At 33.2% G+C, this 18,488-nt stretch overlaps 1 protein-coding gene across 1 annotated transcript; it reads left to right on the top strand.

Annotated features, from left to right (window-relative positions):
- The first annotated feature begins 12,214 nt into the window (after positions 1-12,214).
- LOC105839941 (kynurenine/alpha-aminoadipate aminotransferase, mitochondrial) lies at positions 12,215-17,981 on the top strand. Its single transcript, XM_012686601.2, has 8 exons — positions 12,215-12,620; positions 12,929-13,116; positions 13,387-13,557; positions 14,010-14,270; positions 15,005-15,184; positions 15,700-15,826; positions 16,211-16,416; positions 16,973-17,981. Exons 1-8 carry the CDS (start codon positions 12,554-12,556, stop codon positions 17,042-17,044), a joined length of 1,272 nt encoding a protein of 423 aa, XP_012542055.1. The 5' UTR covers positions 12,215-12,553; the 3' UTR covers positions 17,045-17,981.
- Positions 17,982-18,488: the final 507 nt, after the last annotated feature.

Below are 18,488 nucleotides of genomic sequence, written 5' to 3'. Positions count from 1 at the left end.
CCACTACGATTTCCATAGTACGTACTCACTACAGGTCTGAGCATCGCGCATCTTTCCTTCCTTCCGTCTTTCCGTTCTTCCTTCCGCACCCTCGGTAGGGGATGACGAATAACGGCGTGCGAGGGCGAATGGTATTCGAGTATTCACCCCCGGTTTCCCCGGGCCGTTACCCGGAGGGGGCGGCCTGTTCGGTGGATAATGGTGGCGCGAGGCAAGTGCCTTAACTTTTCCTTATCGAAAATAAGTCGTTAGCCGGCCTTTCATCTTTAAACGAGTTTTCGCGGCGCGCTGAGTTTTTACCCGACCCGAACCCTCCGTCTCTCCCCACCCCGTGCCCGTTCCTCGGCGTGCGACCCTCCTGTCGGCACTTTCGCGCACGTTGCCTCGGTTTAAGGGATTTTTCAATTTCGCCACGGCAAGCTAATTTAATTTCTGGCTGTGGCCTGCGCACCGTAAAAGGCGGTTATTATACGCGACGTTTGCTCCGGGCCAGCATGGCCGATTGTTTTTCCCCTTCTTTTTTCCCCCCCTTTTTTTATCGGCTTAATTTCTGCGGTAAACCTCCTCGAATGGACGGTTACGTAAATTTTCTACCCGAGGAACGAGAATTTAATTTTAATGGCGGGTTGGCGGTTTAAATAATACGCCGATGTTATTGGATGGCATTGCTACCGACTGATTATTATTTCTATTACTATATCACTCGAACGCATCCGAGCACAAATGTACAGCGTCCAAGAAATAACAACATTGTGAATAAGAAAAATTGCATATGCCAGAATGACAACTAAAACGTGCAAGTGTGCATATTTTTGTAGGAGCACCGTGTCGCAAAGGGAATTTATTTTGCAGAGGAAAAGTCCTTCTCGTTTACGTCACTTTTTTTTTCTATTTTAACACTTTCTGCTAACTTGAATTTTGTCGTGACGAGCACACGGCGAGAGGGATAACGAGAAACACCACAGGCGTTATCAGATAAATTAAGTAGACTGGTATCAGCAGTCTCTCGTGAATGGCAGGTTTCATCGGCTGTCGTTTCTCTCAATGAAAGAAAAATACTCCTCTTCTGAGAGAAAATCGAGTTCGGGAGACGGGTAAGCAGGACGTTCCGGGAGCGCGTTGCCTCATTGTTACCGTCGGTTACTATACAGGGGAAGCGAGAAGTAACGGTCCCCTTCCCTTGCCGTTGTTGGTCTCGTGGTGTGGCTTAGAGGAGCACAATGCTGCAAAACCGCCGGCAATCCGCTTACAAAGTGACATCTTTACGCAATTACTAGTAATTGGTCGCTCTAGTCGTGCCAAATCCTCGTAAACCTAATTAGGATAAAGAATGCAATCGGAGACTGCTCGAAGGGGAGAACTCGGCTCCTTTCGTCATGTCGCAGTGGCGGGAATTCGTTTGCGTAAAAAAATGCGTAAGAAACTGGGAAACTTTTATTGCGAACGAATTGCGCGGATCCTTGGAATTCCCGTCCATTACTCATAAACGTCGAGTATACGCAGAAAGAGTTGCATAGTGCCGCACATTACAAATCGATTTACGAAAGATGTTGTCATTATCATATATGAAATAGAATTGATAAGAAATTGCGAGTGTAATACGTGGAAAATATCACGTTTTGCTAACAATTAATTCGTTACGTCTGTCATGTCTTAAGACAATTAAGACAATCTTGATATATTTAGGAGAATATGAAATTTCTCCTTTTTACCGTACAAATATTGCTCTTAATGGATTAGTGAGTTTACGCCGTTAGAATTATCACGAAACTATTAAGGAAATGTTGACTTATTTGAATTACATATACGTATTGCAACAAAACCATGCTTCGCATGATACTTTGAATGCTGCAGTCATTTGAAGATGTAATCTAGTAATTCCGAGGAAACGAAAACGCAATCGATTTACGCTACGAACGTGATAATCGCGTTATCGAAATCGAGTAATAATCAAATGAAAGCATTTCGCCCCGACCCAGATGAGCGTCTTAACGAAGTTCATCCGAATTATCAGCAATTATCGGGCCTTCAATGTAATTCCGTTAGCGACACTGTGAAGTTGGAAAAGGCGCCGCTAAAAGCATTCCCCCGAAAGGTCAAATCAGATTGTTGAACTGCTGACAAGAATCATTTCGAACGCAATTATATAACCTCTCGAAATACGCGACGATAAATCTTATCGTGAAGATTGCGATTGTAAAATTGCCGAAGGACGGCAACGCGACAGTAGAACTGTGATAAAACGTTAAGATTTAGATGTGTTTGATGTAACAATCCTTGTAAAGTAAAAATCGTACTTTGTCTGATGTACGTTCGTGTGCTTACGAAAATTACAACGTTAAAAATTAACGTTTAAACTTTAGAGTTTCTATATAAACTGTGATAAATTGGTATGATTCGGGAAGATAGACACAAGTGGCGCGTCAATGATTCGCTCGAATAAGAAATCTCGGAACGGGGCGTCTCGTGTTGTCGTGTCTCTTGAGTCGGTGACGAAATTGCCCTCCCTTTCTTCGAATTCGACGAACGCAAACGGTGTTACGGCAAAAATTGTCACTTATACGTCAACTTCGGATGGGAGATAAAGAGAAAACGAGGGCGAGGAGTATAATTGGGATGGGAGAGAAAGAGTGAGAAAGAGAGGGGAGGGGGGGTTAAAGGAGCGAGAGGGGAGAAAGTTTACCCTATACACGAGTACACATGTTGTTGCACAAGGTTACTTCTGGCGCAGGATCTTTTTCTGAGAAACGGCTTACACCCCGCGCCAGAACCGCCAGGCCACGGAAAACATCTTTTACTTCTCGAAACGCGACGTGTGGCGACAATTCCATTGTGCATTTCATTCGGTCGGCCGCTTTGAGATACAAGCACGCATACCCTTTGTCCCGGAGCAGCGCGGGGATAAAGGTGGCGACGGTAGGAGGAGGGGTGGGGTAAAGTGGGGTCGAGGGGAGGGGGGGGGAAGAGAGGCAGAATGCGGGGAGGGGAGGGCAAGAGAAGAGGATTTTCTGTATGGGTGCCGGGAGGATTACGAGAGGTGAAAAAGTATTTTGACACCCCGTATAATGGACCGGCCACGGGGCGCACCCAATTAGGTGTCGTTGGGGCGTGAACGAGCGGCGCGGTTGGGAGCACGGAAAAGATACAAGACTGTCTTGTAAGTGGTTTCGCGGGATCAATGGCTGTGAAGTTTGAGGGCCCCGAATTGCCCCGTGTTGCGAGGATACGATCTCCGCTCGGCTTGGCTTGGACGTAGCTCGAAGGAGACGAGAGCTTCGCGCGATTCTTGTACAGTATCCTTTTGAAACGCGGCTTTTGTTCCTTCGGGAAGGCGGGAGGAAGGGGAAAACTTGAGAGAAAGACGAGTCTTACGATTCTCACATAGTGGTTCTATTGCGTCGGTCTGCGCAAATGTGTCGTAGTTTGTTCATTGATATAAGGGGAAAAACATAAAATTTTCTAGGTGCACGCGTCGTAAAAGTGGGGCGCGTTTAACAAAGAGATTTATAAGAAGAAGAAATATATAATTTCTTGATTATTCAATAATTAAGGGATTTTCTAGAATCAACCAAATACATTTTTGTAAAAATCTAAATTATGACGTCAAATTATTTTTTGTCATTAACATCATAAACAATTTTATTCCAGCGAGGACCGAACAAAAAGGAGAAATGTAAATATAAATAGGTAAAGCATATAAAACTTTCGGTAAGAACCAAACACAAGTTTATAGTCTTTTTTTTAATAAAGATTTATTAAAATATATTAATTTTAAAACCTAAATCTTTTTCACATATCTATTATATGTCCGCAGCAAAATTACTACATTTATGCAAAAGAAAGTATAAAAGAATATTTTTGTTAAGAGCAACTTGTAAAATTTTGTAAATAAAAAAAATTATTGCTGTATATTTTAAACTTTTTTTTTTCGACTTTTTATCATTAATGTTACAAAGAAGACAAATGTAAAATGTTACGGAATAAATATTAATGAACATAAAGTTCTTATAAAAATGGAACAGTTTAAATAATTTCTAATTTTTTTTCTTTAAATAAATTCTCCAAATATTAATAAAACTCTATAAAAAAAGCTTACAATTTTGTTCACTTATGCCTACGTATTCGGAAAAGTTTCGTTTGTTTTCTGAAAACTCAACTCTTTAGATGCGTTTGCTTCTTTTTTGTAGGAAATCCTTCAATTATAATAATTATCCAGTGTGCGCGCTGTAGTTAGCGCGGCAATTTGATCGGATGTTAAATACGCGAAGGAGAGAAGGAGTGCGCGGTGCGAAATTCCGCTCGAGCTTACCTTTCGCTCGCGAGTGTTCTTGCTGATAATCTCACCCTCCGGAAATTTCCCCGCGCCGTATAAGACGTAAGTCCGCCAGCGGGAAAATAATGAAATTTCGAAGAGTAACTGGTAGGCAATTCATAGTCGCTGAATGATTTCTATTAACGACAGTCGAAGGTGGTCGGAGGCGCCGAGAGACCACCAGAGAAATTGTAGGAAGGCAATCTCCCGTGAGGAGATGGGCCGTTTTTTCTCACCGCCGCCGCCGCGCCGTCACCGCCACCGTTGATGCTCGTCTCTCCGCTCTGCCGCAGAACGCGATGATCTATTTCCTATCGAACTCGTTCCTTTTTTTGCTCCGAGAAACTAACTCACCTGCGACGCGATATCTCGTCCGCCCGATCCCGCCCGTTAATTCGCCTCCGTTTCACCTGCGGGGCCCGAGAGGGTTGGAAGCCTACGATGACAAGCGGAACCAGGGGGAGGACGGGGAGAGGGGGGAGGGGAAGCGGGAGGTGACGAAGGAGTGATTTTAGGTCGGCTAATGTCGTTTCGCTTTTAATGAACTTCTCCGTTCGTTAAGTACGTTTCTCCATCTCCGACTTGCTGCCCGCCGAACGGCATCTCCGTAGGTCGGGGGTAGTGAGAAAGAGAGAGGACATTTTCTCCACTTACGATCGTTTGCGTCCGTCTTTTCTAGGGGCGGAACTTCGTACCTTCGCGTCGTCCATGCGCAGCGCTTGCGGAATAATTGCACATACACCATTTTTTTAGTGTAACTTTGCTCTGCTACCATTGTTATCTTCAACGAACATATGTAGTAAAAAAAAAACCGAGAAGCATAAGAAATCTTATTTATTAATTTCATGTTTTTTAATGTTTTTTGTATTTTAAGATACTCGGTAAAACGACAACTTGATTTATGTAGTTGCATTAGCATGATTATTTTTTTCTTATGATTTTTTTTATATTGTTATGAAAGTTTTGCCATATTTTTGAAAATTTCTAGCTTTCTGGCCTCTTATCAAGCATATATTAAACGACTATCCACGAAGAAAAAGTATGAAGTATTGCTTCGGGATCCATATTAGAAAGCACGTCTGCACTTAATAATCACTGTACTCACACGCTGATAAAGGTTGTCGAGTGCAGACGTGCTTTCTAACACGGATCCCAAATCAATACTTGATGTAATTTATTTCAATTTTGAATAAAAACATTTAATCGTTGCTTTAAAAAATTGTTATTTTTTAATTGCTGAGCACACAATTTGTTGTTTGTTGAATTGTATATATATTTTATTATTTTCTTCATATTTATTTTCTTTGATATACTTGATATATTTGTAGAATTTAAAAAAAAACAAATATTATTTTTATTTAAATAATTGTAATTGTCTTTTTGTGTGATGTTATAAAAAATATAGTATTTTAGAGAAGAAGAATAATACGCGACGATATTATTTGCGTGACCCACGACGCATTACTCTTAATGCAATTTCTTCGTAAGAGTAACTACATTGAAGCATCTAAGGAACTTTCGTTGCATCTCGATATTACTCTACCCCACAATATTATTCTACAAGCGCCGATTAACTACGTCACGACTACGTCATTACCTCGTTGTTATAGGCACACCAGCTTGTCAGCTTATACAAAATGAGTTCGGATAACCTTTTGAGCACCCGTATATTAACGATTATATCCTTTCGTGCATTATAATTTTAACTGTTCCTGGGTATTTTTTTTATCAGCGATAAATTATATGAAATGTTTGCAAAAAATATGAATAATGGCAATGATAACATCTATAATATGGTTACATTCAGAAATGAAGATTTAAGATGTATTCTTTAAATTATTTCAAAAAAGTTTTTAGTAAAGTAATTTCAATATATTTATATGTTTTAATAAATAAAGTTTGATTGAATAAAGATGGAGATCAACTTTATTATTTAGATTAAATGCGAAGAAAGCGGCAATCGAAACAAGAGAGAGAGAAAGAGAGAGAAGGATCTGACATATATCTATTTGATATCTGTCGATATCGATCACGCGAAAAAATACGCTCTTTTTTGATAAACAAAAATTATTTCTTGAATTGATGACGCTGTTGTCAGGAATTGTAAAGGAATACAAACGTTATAACGTGAAAAAGGCAAAATATTACGGCCCATTACACAGGTAACACATGTGCAAATAAGCTTTAACTAATTATTGAAACAATGCCACGAATAAATATTGGTACAACACTATAATATGACAAATTTGCTTGATTGATTGATTCTAAAATAGATACTTCTTTTGTAACTTCAAGGCGTTTTATTATTGGTTAAGTTTTTGTTTCTCGATTCCGTTTGTTATTTAATAGCTCACAGTTGTTCTTAAAAAATATGTAAAAACTGAATATAAGTAGATTTCATTGCGCTCAGGATAAGATAATGGGAACAAAAGATATATTTCATGCTTAATCAGACGGTCTACTTACTCTGATGGCACAAAACAAAAACTTTGTTAAGCTTGACATTTAGATAACAGCGCAGAGATTATTGACATTTAGATCCGACATATATATAGATCCATTTATCGTGCAACATCGATGACAGATCTGAAAGAAATTAGGTGCAATTAAAGGAAATAAAATTTCACTGATGTTAAAAGGCAATGGTGAAAAAAAAAAACGGTTTAATTTCGATGCGCGCGGTCAATTTCTATATTTATCCTATAAAATATGTCTTAATCATAGTCATTACTTCCGCACATTCATAGCGTTGAAAAATCAGTTCACATTAATATACGTCACAAGTACTTTTGAGAGCTTTCACACATATTCTTAGTCTTCTCCAATATTATTATTAAATCGTTTGTGTGTGTATGTACGTGTGTACATACGTCGGTTTTCATTAAAAATATTTATTCCCTTTTTACACACGAGCCAAAGTCTCGTTTTACGTAATTGAAAGTATCCGCTTACGTACGGAACAGAATTTTCGTGCGTAATGTGCGATTCATCTCGCATATCAGTGTCGAAATAGGCGTGGTGTAAACAGTATCATTATATCGGTATTCGGGTGATAACTTGGTACTATTTATAATTAATGTTACAATTTCAAGACCTGACAAAGTTTCCAATCGCGAAAGAACGTGATAACCCGCAAATAAGCGCTGTTATTCTCGTAGTTTCGTGCGAGAAGAGAAGTCAAACTTATTATTCTAGCACTTATCGGCCCGCGTTAACGTTGCGTTAAAGTTCCGTTTAATAAAAGCAAGGAGACGGGATGCAAGAAAAATCGCAGTGTTTATCGCTTTCGCCGTTTTGAGGAATAAGAAGGGCGTAAACGAGTTACACTTACCGCGTTTCGAATTTCTTGCATATTACCAAAAAGAAGAAAATACAACTTAAGGAATACTAGAGTGCTCGTTAAACTTAATTAGGGTCGAGTAATATTGCAGAGTAATTTGTGCACATCATTAACGTTTTGTATGTATTTATAAGTAACAATCTCCGTCATATCTTATGCCAAAATCGCGAAGTTAGGTGTATTGAATTATGAATTAGTAGAAAAAGGTCGCCAATACTGACATAGGCCTGTTAAGGCGACACTTCTTTATTTCTCGGAAACTAAACTGCACTGTATTACTACTGATAAAACCTCGAGCTACTTAGATAATTAAAAAAATGAAAACCTATAGTTTATACATTTATAATTTTTTTATGTAAAATCCACTAAAAACGAATAGCTTTAACTTTTATATAGTCGTGCTACATTTTGCGGAACCGGATTAGATATTTATATATAATAAACAAAAAAGGTTTTACATCGAAGTGAAAGGCTTCCTCATATGTATTAGCTTGTAAATACTTTATAGAAATAGCTCATGTTAAAGGAAAAGAAGAAAAAAATATAGTTTATTATGACAGTTTTGAAGCCCAATTTTTCAAATATTTATTTTTAGTTGGCATTAATTATTACAAAATATAAAACAATATTAAAATTGCTGTACTATCTGATACAATTTAAATATAAGTGATTTATTAATGTGTACGAAAATGCTAATAAGATGTCTAAAAAGATTAATCGAACAGTATAACATAACGCACGACCGGTTTTGAGAAAGGAGCTACGACCTATTCGAGTTGCTCGCGAGTTAAAACAGTCTGACGAATCAGGAAATTATGCTGCTTTTTTTTTTGCTGTACAATTTCTGCCATCCGGTTTTTACTGCTTTAATGACCGCAATACGTGAAAAACATGAAAACTTTAAAACGTGTAACAAAACTAAGGTTAAAAGCTATCTAAGAGTGAAGATAACATTTTATTCGTATATCAATAATACAATAATGTAAGACGTTGCTTACAATGCAGTCATCTCTGAAAATGATATTGAAAGATTGCACAAGCAGTTAACTTATCGATATTTTCTTTAGGCAAAGGGTAACAAAAATTTTAAAGATAATATTTCAAATTTAACTTGTTTTGCAGAACATTTTAATGAAAATGACAATCAGCAATGTTTATCAGAATTAATATTTTCTCTCTGTCTGGTTTAAAGCAAATCTGTATTAGACGACAAGTTAATATTTACTACTTAGATCCAATTAAATAGATCTAAAAAATAATCTTCATAAAATTTTATTACACCTTTGCAAAGGGTGATCACTTTTTGGAATACAATAAAAATTAAAGGCATTTTGTTATTCTTCTGATGTAATTTCGACAATAATTTGCACACACACACACACACACAAACACACACACACACACACACACACACACACACACACATACACACATAATCGACGGAATGTTTACGAATTAATGCGAGCTCAATTTTTGAATTTTCGACGATAGTTCAACCGTCACATCTCATATCCAAATATTCGACGCCGTTTCGTCATCTGGCTGGATGCTGCTGTTGCTGCTGGTTTGACGTATTGCCGTTATCGGACTTTCCAGCGATTTTGCAATTGCCCGATGTCAGTTATTAACGACCGATTACGCGTGCAAACATACGCACATCGTGCGTGCGAATACATGTCCACATTCATGCGTGGCGCGCGCCTATGATTTGGATAAGTTACATCGCGCTCGTGAATGATAAACATGTGGGAGGAGACAATTGCGAATTTCAATATCAATAATTCTAAATCGTATCAAATTGATTCTTGTTTCAAATTGTTTTATCGATTGTGTATACATTTAATAAATCGTTTTAATTGATAGAAATATTCTTACCTTTTTAATCAATGTATATTGCACTATCTAATTGCAAACTTCGATATCGTTATAATAATATTAAACAGAAGAAAACAAAAAAAGTTAAAGGAGATTTAATTTAACGCAATATTTAAAATTGTTACGCGATATATTAAATGTTTATGCACGCAATTGTGTTATCCGTTAATCATGTGATCGTCTGACGTATAAAACGTGCATTGGAAATTTAGTTGTTTGAAAAAGTTTAGTATCGTCAAAATAGAGTGCTATGATATGCAAGAATTATGCGATAAACATATTTCTTTTTCATCATTCTTTTTCTTATTCCTCCTCGTTATGCCTCGAAGTGAAAGTTATAACGAAGTAAATCCTAGTTAATCGTTGCATCAGAATAGAGCTGATGAAATTTAAAATCATCATGAGATGAGAAGAAGGAAAACGGTGGGAGAGTGATAGTTCTTTTGAAAGATAAAGCTTAGCCGGCGGCGCAATTAAAAATTAAATAAAATTGTGTGGAAGTTTGCATTATACGTCTTGTACGTCAGAGAAATTTCATAGAAGTGTAATGGAAGATCATATTTATTATTACAACATATTGTTACATATTTTTTTAAGGATACCATAAAATGGTCAACGACGTTAGAATTTCTTATTTACTAAAGATGCATTTTTCATTGTTAAACAATTACTTTGATTCTTATGACGATATCTCACAAGGTCCTCATATTTTTACATCTGTAATATCTGCATGTCTTTTTGTTACACATACTCTTTTGTGAATTTTGCTTGCTTTGAAGTGTAACGCATCGATAAAGATCGAGCGAGAATGAAACATTGGTTTTGGATGAGTGATTGGAATAAATATCATTTGTTAGTAAATAATCATAGTCGCGATATGAGGTCAATTGCCGTCGATAGCGTCTAAGACGTGACAAACACGTGTGATTGTACTTTCATCATTCATTTATGTAATTAGTCATTCGATTACATCATAATTGATACAAGTGTATCATTGGAAGTACAAAACATGCCACAAAAATTATCGCTCATTAATCTCTGATAACTTCTAATTTTACCGAATAGCGTTTCCTAATTTACCTACATTCTATTATCTCGGAGAAGAAAGTTATCTTAGCAAAAATATATATATTTTATCATAAGAACAGATATACATCTTAAAAATTTTTTACATATATTTATTGTTTTAAAGAATTTTAGAAATAAATTTTTATCAAAAAATATTTGTTAACGCGATTTTAAGAAACTCTGCCAAATAATTTTCAGAAATATTTAAGAATTTTTTTTTAATCAAATGAGAATTGAGAAATTAAACTTAGGATGAAAAAATCAATATTATCAAGGATATTGATTAAAAAAAATTGTCAAGATAGGATTTTAATTAAAAAGATTTTACATTTATAGTGGAATTTTACATTTATATTTAATAATTTTGCGAACACAATCTGTATTTGAAAGATTATCGTTCTTTCCGAGTAAGGATTAAAGTCTTTCACGAAATCGCAAAAACAAAACAAATTGGAGCAGTAAAGTGTGCGGTGAGAAAATTTTGAGAAAAATATGCAATGTTTTAATTTATATATGTATAATTAAAATTGATATAAAATCTTGTTTTTGTGTTTTGTTTAATGTACTATTAGTTGCGCTTACTCAAAGGTCACAGAAGTAATAAAAAAGATTAGGAAACGCTAAAACTTACGCCAAAAATAAGAAATGATTTAAATAAAAAATAATATAAAAGAAAAAAGTTGTAATAATATAAATTTATAATTTATTATTAATATTTGTTAATAATACCAAACGTAGAATTAAATGCTTTAAAAGTGTATAATTTTTAAAAAATAAAAAAAAAGGATATTTGAGCCGAATATAATCTAGTACTAAATAAAGGCTTATTTTTGAATTTACTACTTAAAAATGTGTTTTGCACACTAAAGTATATGCTTCAATATGACATAGAAAATAAGAAAAGAGCTGCTGGAAATTAGAATTCCGGCAGAAACGCGTTTGTTTCGTGCAACAAGAAATTTGTGTGCAACAAGCAAAGTGCGTGCTTTTTAATTTAAAATTTATTAACCATACATTATAATTTAACATATGTAATTATATATAACTTATAATTTAACATATGCAATATTAAATTTATCATTACTTTATCATCACGCATACACACGCGTATGTGTGTGTGTGTTTGAGTTTGGCGTAATAAAAAAAGATAAGTATAAGATCTTAGATTTACACATGTGAAATGCAATGTTCAATTATATAAATTTGAAGATTTATAAATGTACATTGTCAATGCAGCAATTTTTTATCATGCTTTATTTTAATCATATCATAAAGGGAAATACAAATGCTTCATTTTCTTTCTCAAATATTGGTATTTCTCAAGGATATTTCGCAAAGGTATTTCCCAAGGATTCTTAATCACTTTATTTGTACAATATTAATTCCTTGTATTGACTAAACTCCAGGTAGACTTATCGTCATGTTTAAATTTATTAGTCACATCTCCGGTCAATAGTAGAATAATCACGGCAATCGCAATATCATATCCGGTAAATATAATCAGAAAGAAACTATTGACAACATTCTATCACATGTGAGTTGTATTTATTTTTACATATGAAATGGTTTTCTGATGCAATCAACTGTGTTATCGCTAAATATAAAAGCAAGCATAACCGAGAGCGCTGTCAGTGTTGATGGGGTAGCAGAGCATTCACTTTGGAAGAATACGTTCTTGACGAGTCTGTCCGTGTGTTTATTCCTCACGAGAAACGATATTAATACAGAGAGAAAACGAGGGCTACGGTCAAAGTTGTCATTTATACTTTCCAAATTGTGGTTAACACCGCTGACGATCAATAACAATCAATCTATTAATAATATTGTGTTTAACCGTGATTGTGTATCGAGCAGTAAACATCGAGCAGTAACATATTTGAGCTCGCGCGCTTGATCAATAACTGATCAATTTGAAACTATAGATTTATCAGAAGAGTTCGCACGTTAGAGCAGAGAAAATGGATTATTCTTATTTCTTGACGGACGTTTCCAAACGTAGACGACCTGCCATGACGCGGGAGCTAAGTAAGCATTTCCTTTTTTATTTTTAAAAAGTTTAAATGTAACGCAATAATAATTATTAATCAACATCGGTGGATAAATTTGGCTTCTATATAATTAACAATAATTGCGAAAACTTTCTTCCACGATAAATTAATAAAATTATCAAGATAACAAGTTTACTCACCTAATTGTTAGTTAACTTTATACAGTTTACTTTATGATGGTTGCATAATTAATTGCAAATATACCAATGACGGAACGATCTCGATAAAGACAATATTTTATAATTGATCGAATAATCGGTAATGAAAGTCTTTTATTTGTTTTAGCTAAAAAGGCGTATTCCGCGCCGAAAAGCACTATTTCTTTAGCAGAAGGAATGCCCAACGAAGAAACGTTCCCGTTCACGAATATCTCAATTAAACTCAACGATGGTTCGTCCATTACTCTCGAAAAAGCCGAATTAGGTGCCGCTCTCCAGTACATACCCACGCAAGGTTATCCTCCTTTTCTGCAGGTAAAAAAAATTCTTCGTATTAGTTAATTTTTTTTTAAATAGATGGAAATGTGTACATATATATATATAAGAATAAAAAAATAGCCGAAAAATTTCGATGATGAGCCATTAAATTGTAACACTGTTCTGATTATGTCACACGTGCACATAGTTTGCGCGAGGTTGTCCCTCCTGTAATCGACCGTGTCGTTATACCGGAATCTTTCGTTCCCGAGATAAGAGAATCGGCTACAATGTGTCTAACAACGTCGGACATCAAATTGGTTTCAGGCCCTGAGGGAATTCCAGAGAAGGGCACACGCGCCACCCTTATGGGAGAGACGCGACATAGTCGTCGTTTCGGGGTCTCAGGACGGGCTTAGCAAGGCTCTGGAGGCTATAATCGGCACTGGTGATCCGATTTTGGTCCCCACTCCCTTCTATCCTGGCGTCGAAATTGTGGTTAGTGAATATAGATATGCTTTCATTAGAAAAAGAAATTTGAGAAGAATCCGGTGCATGTCATGTCCTCTTAATCCTTTTAGCTACGAAGTATACGCTAAATAATATAATTTGTACAATAGCAGAGTAAAATGCTCTTCTAGAAAATCCTGTAATTTTATTAATTTTTGATATTGGTACAGCAAATCCGTACAACCAATAGAAATAAATCTTTTATATATTAAAAAGGTATATTTGATATCACTTATATTTATATTAAGAATATATTTATTAATGTAGCAACACTAGATTTATGTTAAACATGAGTTCAATTTAATCTTTTTTTTTTTAAATAAAAAAGCTTTGTTTTTTTTCTCTAAAATTACATCAAAATGTTTAGCTATTTATTTGTTATTTAAAATTTTCGTTATTACAATAATACGTTATTACGGTATCATTGATTTCGATCGCAGATAGCACCTCACAAAGCGGAGCTTATAGCGATCCCGCAAGACGACGACGGTCCCATACCGGAAATACTCCGGGAAACTCTGAGAAACCGGCAGCTTTTCGGTGGAAAAATGCCGAAAGCAATGTATATAAACGCTACGGGCACGAATCCTACTGGCATCATTATACCTCTAAATAGACGGAAGGAGATTTACAGGATAGCCTGCGAGTACAATTTCCTGCTCCTCGATGACGATCCTTATCATTTCATACATTTTGACAAGGTGAGTCACGTTTATGTGCGACAAAAAAATGTGTTATTTAATAGCATGTAAAGAAATTATAAGTACATAAATATGAACGTACGTTAATAAACGTTTAATAGATGTATAAATATGCATGCGTTAATATTTACTACACAAATAATTATACCGAAAATTACTTAAAAAATGGAACTCTGCAAAACGCAATAGAATTTTATAAACGGACCCGCAGAGATTACAGTGCAAATTAGATAATGTTTACTGTATGACATATCTTTGACATAATTTCGACATAATTTTGTATAAATGTAAATTAAATTTTGAATGGCCCGCGCGATAATATAAAATTTTATACTTTATGAAAGCTATTGCAAAACACAGTGGCAATGCATTCGAAATAAATAAAGATATCTTTTAATTATAATATGCATTAAGTATTGTACTGTTTGATGCAATCAGAGAGAAAGATAAATTATTAAAGATATTATTAAAAAGCCATGACTGTAGTAATATCAACGTATTCGCATATCATAAGTAAATATCTTTTACAATTCATATCCTTCATCAACATTTGGAGATCAAACGCAATCTATATTTGAATTTATAATTTAACTGATATATTGTGCAAAATTATATATAATATTATATATATTACATATAAAATTAAAATAAATACTGTTGAAGAAATTTTCATCACCATAAGAATAAAAATACATCATAATTACTTTTATAAAATAAATTATATCCTTTCTCAGGAAGAGCCTAAGTCCTTCTTATCGCTTGATACAGAAGGTCGAGTGATTAGGTTTGATTCATTCTCGAAAGTGATCAGCAGTGGCATCAGATTGGGTTTTATAACTGCTCCAACTCCGCTGGTAGCCTCTGTAGAACTTCATTTGCAGAGCAGTCACCTTCATGCTCCTACCTTATCGCAGGTTGGTAGACATGTCCTTACCCTTCGTGATACCCTTTATTATACTTCCTACCCTTATTTTTCCCTGTCGCTGGTAACACGTAAATATTGTTTGTGAAATAAATCAAATTCTAATTGACAATTGCGATATTCTTGAGTTATTTACATTCAAACAAGTATAACAAATTTTAATAAATCTTTTTTATTAACATTATATTAACTTTTAGTCTACGCATAGACAAAATAATTGAATATCTGTGATACAAATGTTTGAACATTTGAATGTAAACTAAAAGCTTGAGTTATTACACTTTTTATACACAATGTAAAAAAAGGGCGATAACCGTAAATCAATATTATTATCTAGAATGATGAAACTGGTGGTGAAACGTCGGACGCACGTTTCATCGACGCACGCTTAATCTGCAGTGTCCATAAATCAAACCGACAGTGGCGCGTGTCGGTTCTTATCTAAATTGTAAACATATACGTTTTATCATTAAAAGAAAATAAATGAGAAATGATATGCATTTTTAGGTGATAATGTACAAGCTGATGAAGACCTGGGGTTACGAGGGCCTGATGAAACATTACATGAATATAAGGTGCTTCTACAAGAAACGGAGAGACGAAATCTCAAAGTTGGCACACAAACATTTGAACGGTAATTGCTCTTGTTGATAATTTATGTTTAAATTTACAACAACTTCTTTTAATTAATGAGTAATTTATTTTATTTTAAAATACATATGTGTTTCGTATAATAATATTTAACAAAAAAGAAATTATTGTATACATTAATAAAATAAACTAAACAATTAATAATTAAGGCCGTAAAAAAAAAAATAAAATAAACAATTAATAATTAAGGCCGTAAGGCTTAAAATAATACAATAATATTGTACACATTACATATATTTTTTTACTGCTATTATATTTTATGAAAGTTTTTTTTACAAAAATTTATGTTATTATATTCAAAAATGTTTTATATATAATTGGTTAATTACCGTAATTAACATATTAAACATTACGAACTGCTTTATAGGTCTAGCGGACTTTAACGTTCCAAAAGGTGGATTCTTTTTATGGATTAAAGTACCAGGAATCAATAATACATGGAAGATGATAATGGAGCGGGGCATAACGGATGGCGTTATTATGGCGCCAGGAGCTGCGTTTATGAAAAACGCGAAATCCTGCAACGCCATCAGAGCAAGTTTTGCCAAGGCTTCCTATGAGGAAATGGATTTGGTATTCTAAATTTTTATATTTTTACATATATGTATATGTATATTAATTTATTATATGTATAATATTTTTATTATTACAATTATTATTATTATTATAGATATAATTAATAATATATATTTCTAATCCATGCTTTTTGGTTTTGAACGGCTTTCGGTATACAAGTGCTCTAAGCGTATACCTACTAAATACATGTACATATAATGTGCATATAATCCATATAGTACATATAATCTATATTTTAATATAATTATTTAATTTTTAATATAATTAATAAATGTTAAATAGATTTAAATTTAAAGATAAATGTCTGTTTTTTACAACTTTAATTTTATAAATTATCAATTAATTATAAACTTTAAAGTAAACATTTTAAATTACACATTAACGTATTTAATTTGGATAATTCAAATTATTGTTTTTTTTTTATCTACGTTAATTATTTTATTTTATCAGTATCTAATATATCGACGGTGAATAAAGTTTCGTCGAAACGCTTATCGTTTTTACTAAACGAATCTGTTTTCGATTATTTAATTAAATCTATATTTATTTTCAGGCGCTAGAGCGATTGGCACAATTAATTCGGACGGAGTTAGCCGAAAATTATATTAAAAATATTGATACGTGATGGTATATTTGTACATATATTATCAATGGATAATATTTGTACATGACTACACGGTTGATATACGGAAGCTAACAACATCAGTTGATAATAAAATAGAGATCTAGAGGTGAAAAGATATTATCAATTAAGTGAAACATTGAATGCTATAAAAGGAGATCATACCACACATCGATAGTATTGAGCAAGTTATGTTAGATTGAAATTACACAAATTGTCCTTTATAAAACGTAGAACGTAGAACGTAGTCTCGAGTTTCGATAACAGAGGACATTGCATTACTAAAGTAGTTTGTAAATTAAGTTTTAAGTTTAGTTAAAATTTTAAGAACTCTGAATTTTTTTATATAACGCGAGCTTTTAAAAGATATTGATATTTATAGGCATATTTTATTTTTATTAAAAATAAAAAGAAAGTTTTCTACACGATTTCATATAACAACATGTGTAAAAGTAAACGTAAACTTTTATAACAACAGTATAATAATAGCTCAACATTAATCTCATAAAATCTTTATAAATGCGCATATTATTAAGCATATTAAATTAAATTAGTAAATTAATTTAATACATTAAAATTTTTTAAATTTCAAGTACGTTAAAAATCGTTACATTCAAGTAAATTATTTTTATATTTCTACTTAAATTTGTGTAGAAAAACGTGATTAATTATTTAATTATACTTTTATATTTTTATATTTATACATTTTTTGTATTCAATTTTATATTCAATTTTTTAAATGTGTTAATTTATATTATTAAGTACTCACAAGAAATGTAATTGGAAACCATTGCTTTATTTTTATTATTTAAATAGACCATATTTAGAAGTAAGTTAAACATTTAATTAAGAAACTTTTTACAAAATATATTATACTTAAAATTGTGTGAATAATGTTTGTATACATGTTATATATAAATAAAGATTTGTTTCATTATAATTTTATTAAATATTATAATTAAAGCTGAGGGAATGTGTAAAATAAAAATTTATTTTTATAAAAATTATACATTCTCTATATTTATTTGAATAATTAATAAAATATTAGTTATATAAAAGTGTTAAAAACTTGTTATTTGTTTAAAAATTTAAGTCACTTAATAATATTAATAAAATAATAATAATTAAAAAAATCTCTTTCTAGATTAAATATTACTTTTATTTCTCGATTTTTTTCCAATAATATATAATTGAATTTCAGAATTTAGTTTTATATTATATACAAAAAATAAGATAAATTAAAAGGTAGGAAAGAAAAAACAAACAATGGAAATATAAACATAAAAATAGCACGACTAAGATTATACAGTAAAAGTAAAAGAGAGAGGAGTAGACTTTCACTTAACGTTACACATTTTAACTACCAATTAATTTGTCAGAATTAATTTAATTTATTGCAATATAAGAAGCTATCCGTTCTGCGGTTTGTTTATTTTTAGTAGCTTTT

Source organism: Monomorium pharaonis, chromosome 3 (assembly GCF_013373865.1).
Source record: "Monomorium pharaonis isolate MP-MQ-018 chromosome 3, ASM1337386v2, whole genome shotgun sequence".
NCBI lineage: Eukaryota > Metazoa > Arthropoda > Insecta > Hymenoptera > Formicidae > Monomorium > Monomorium pharaonis.
This window is presented reverse-complemented; position numbering and strand designations above follow the sequence as displayed.

What these genes read in the sequence shown, in the direction of transcription:
- LOC105839941 (XM_012686601.2), top strand. Translation starts at nt 12,554, where the DNA reads ATGGATTATTCTTATTTCTTGACGGACGTTTCCAAACGTAGACGACCT. An exon ending in ATCCTGGCGTCGAAATTGTG is followed by an intron (nt 13,558 to 14,009) that starts GTTAGTGAATAT and finishes TTTCGATCGCAG; the next exon opens with ATAGCACCTCACAAAGCGGA. An exon ending in CCTATGAGGAAATGGATTTG is followed by an intron (nt 16,417 to 16,972) that starts GTATTCTAAATT and finishes ATTTATTTTCAG; the next exon opens with GCGCTAGAGCGATTGGCACA.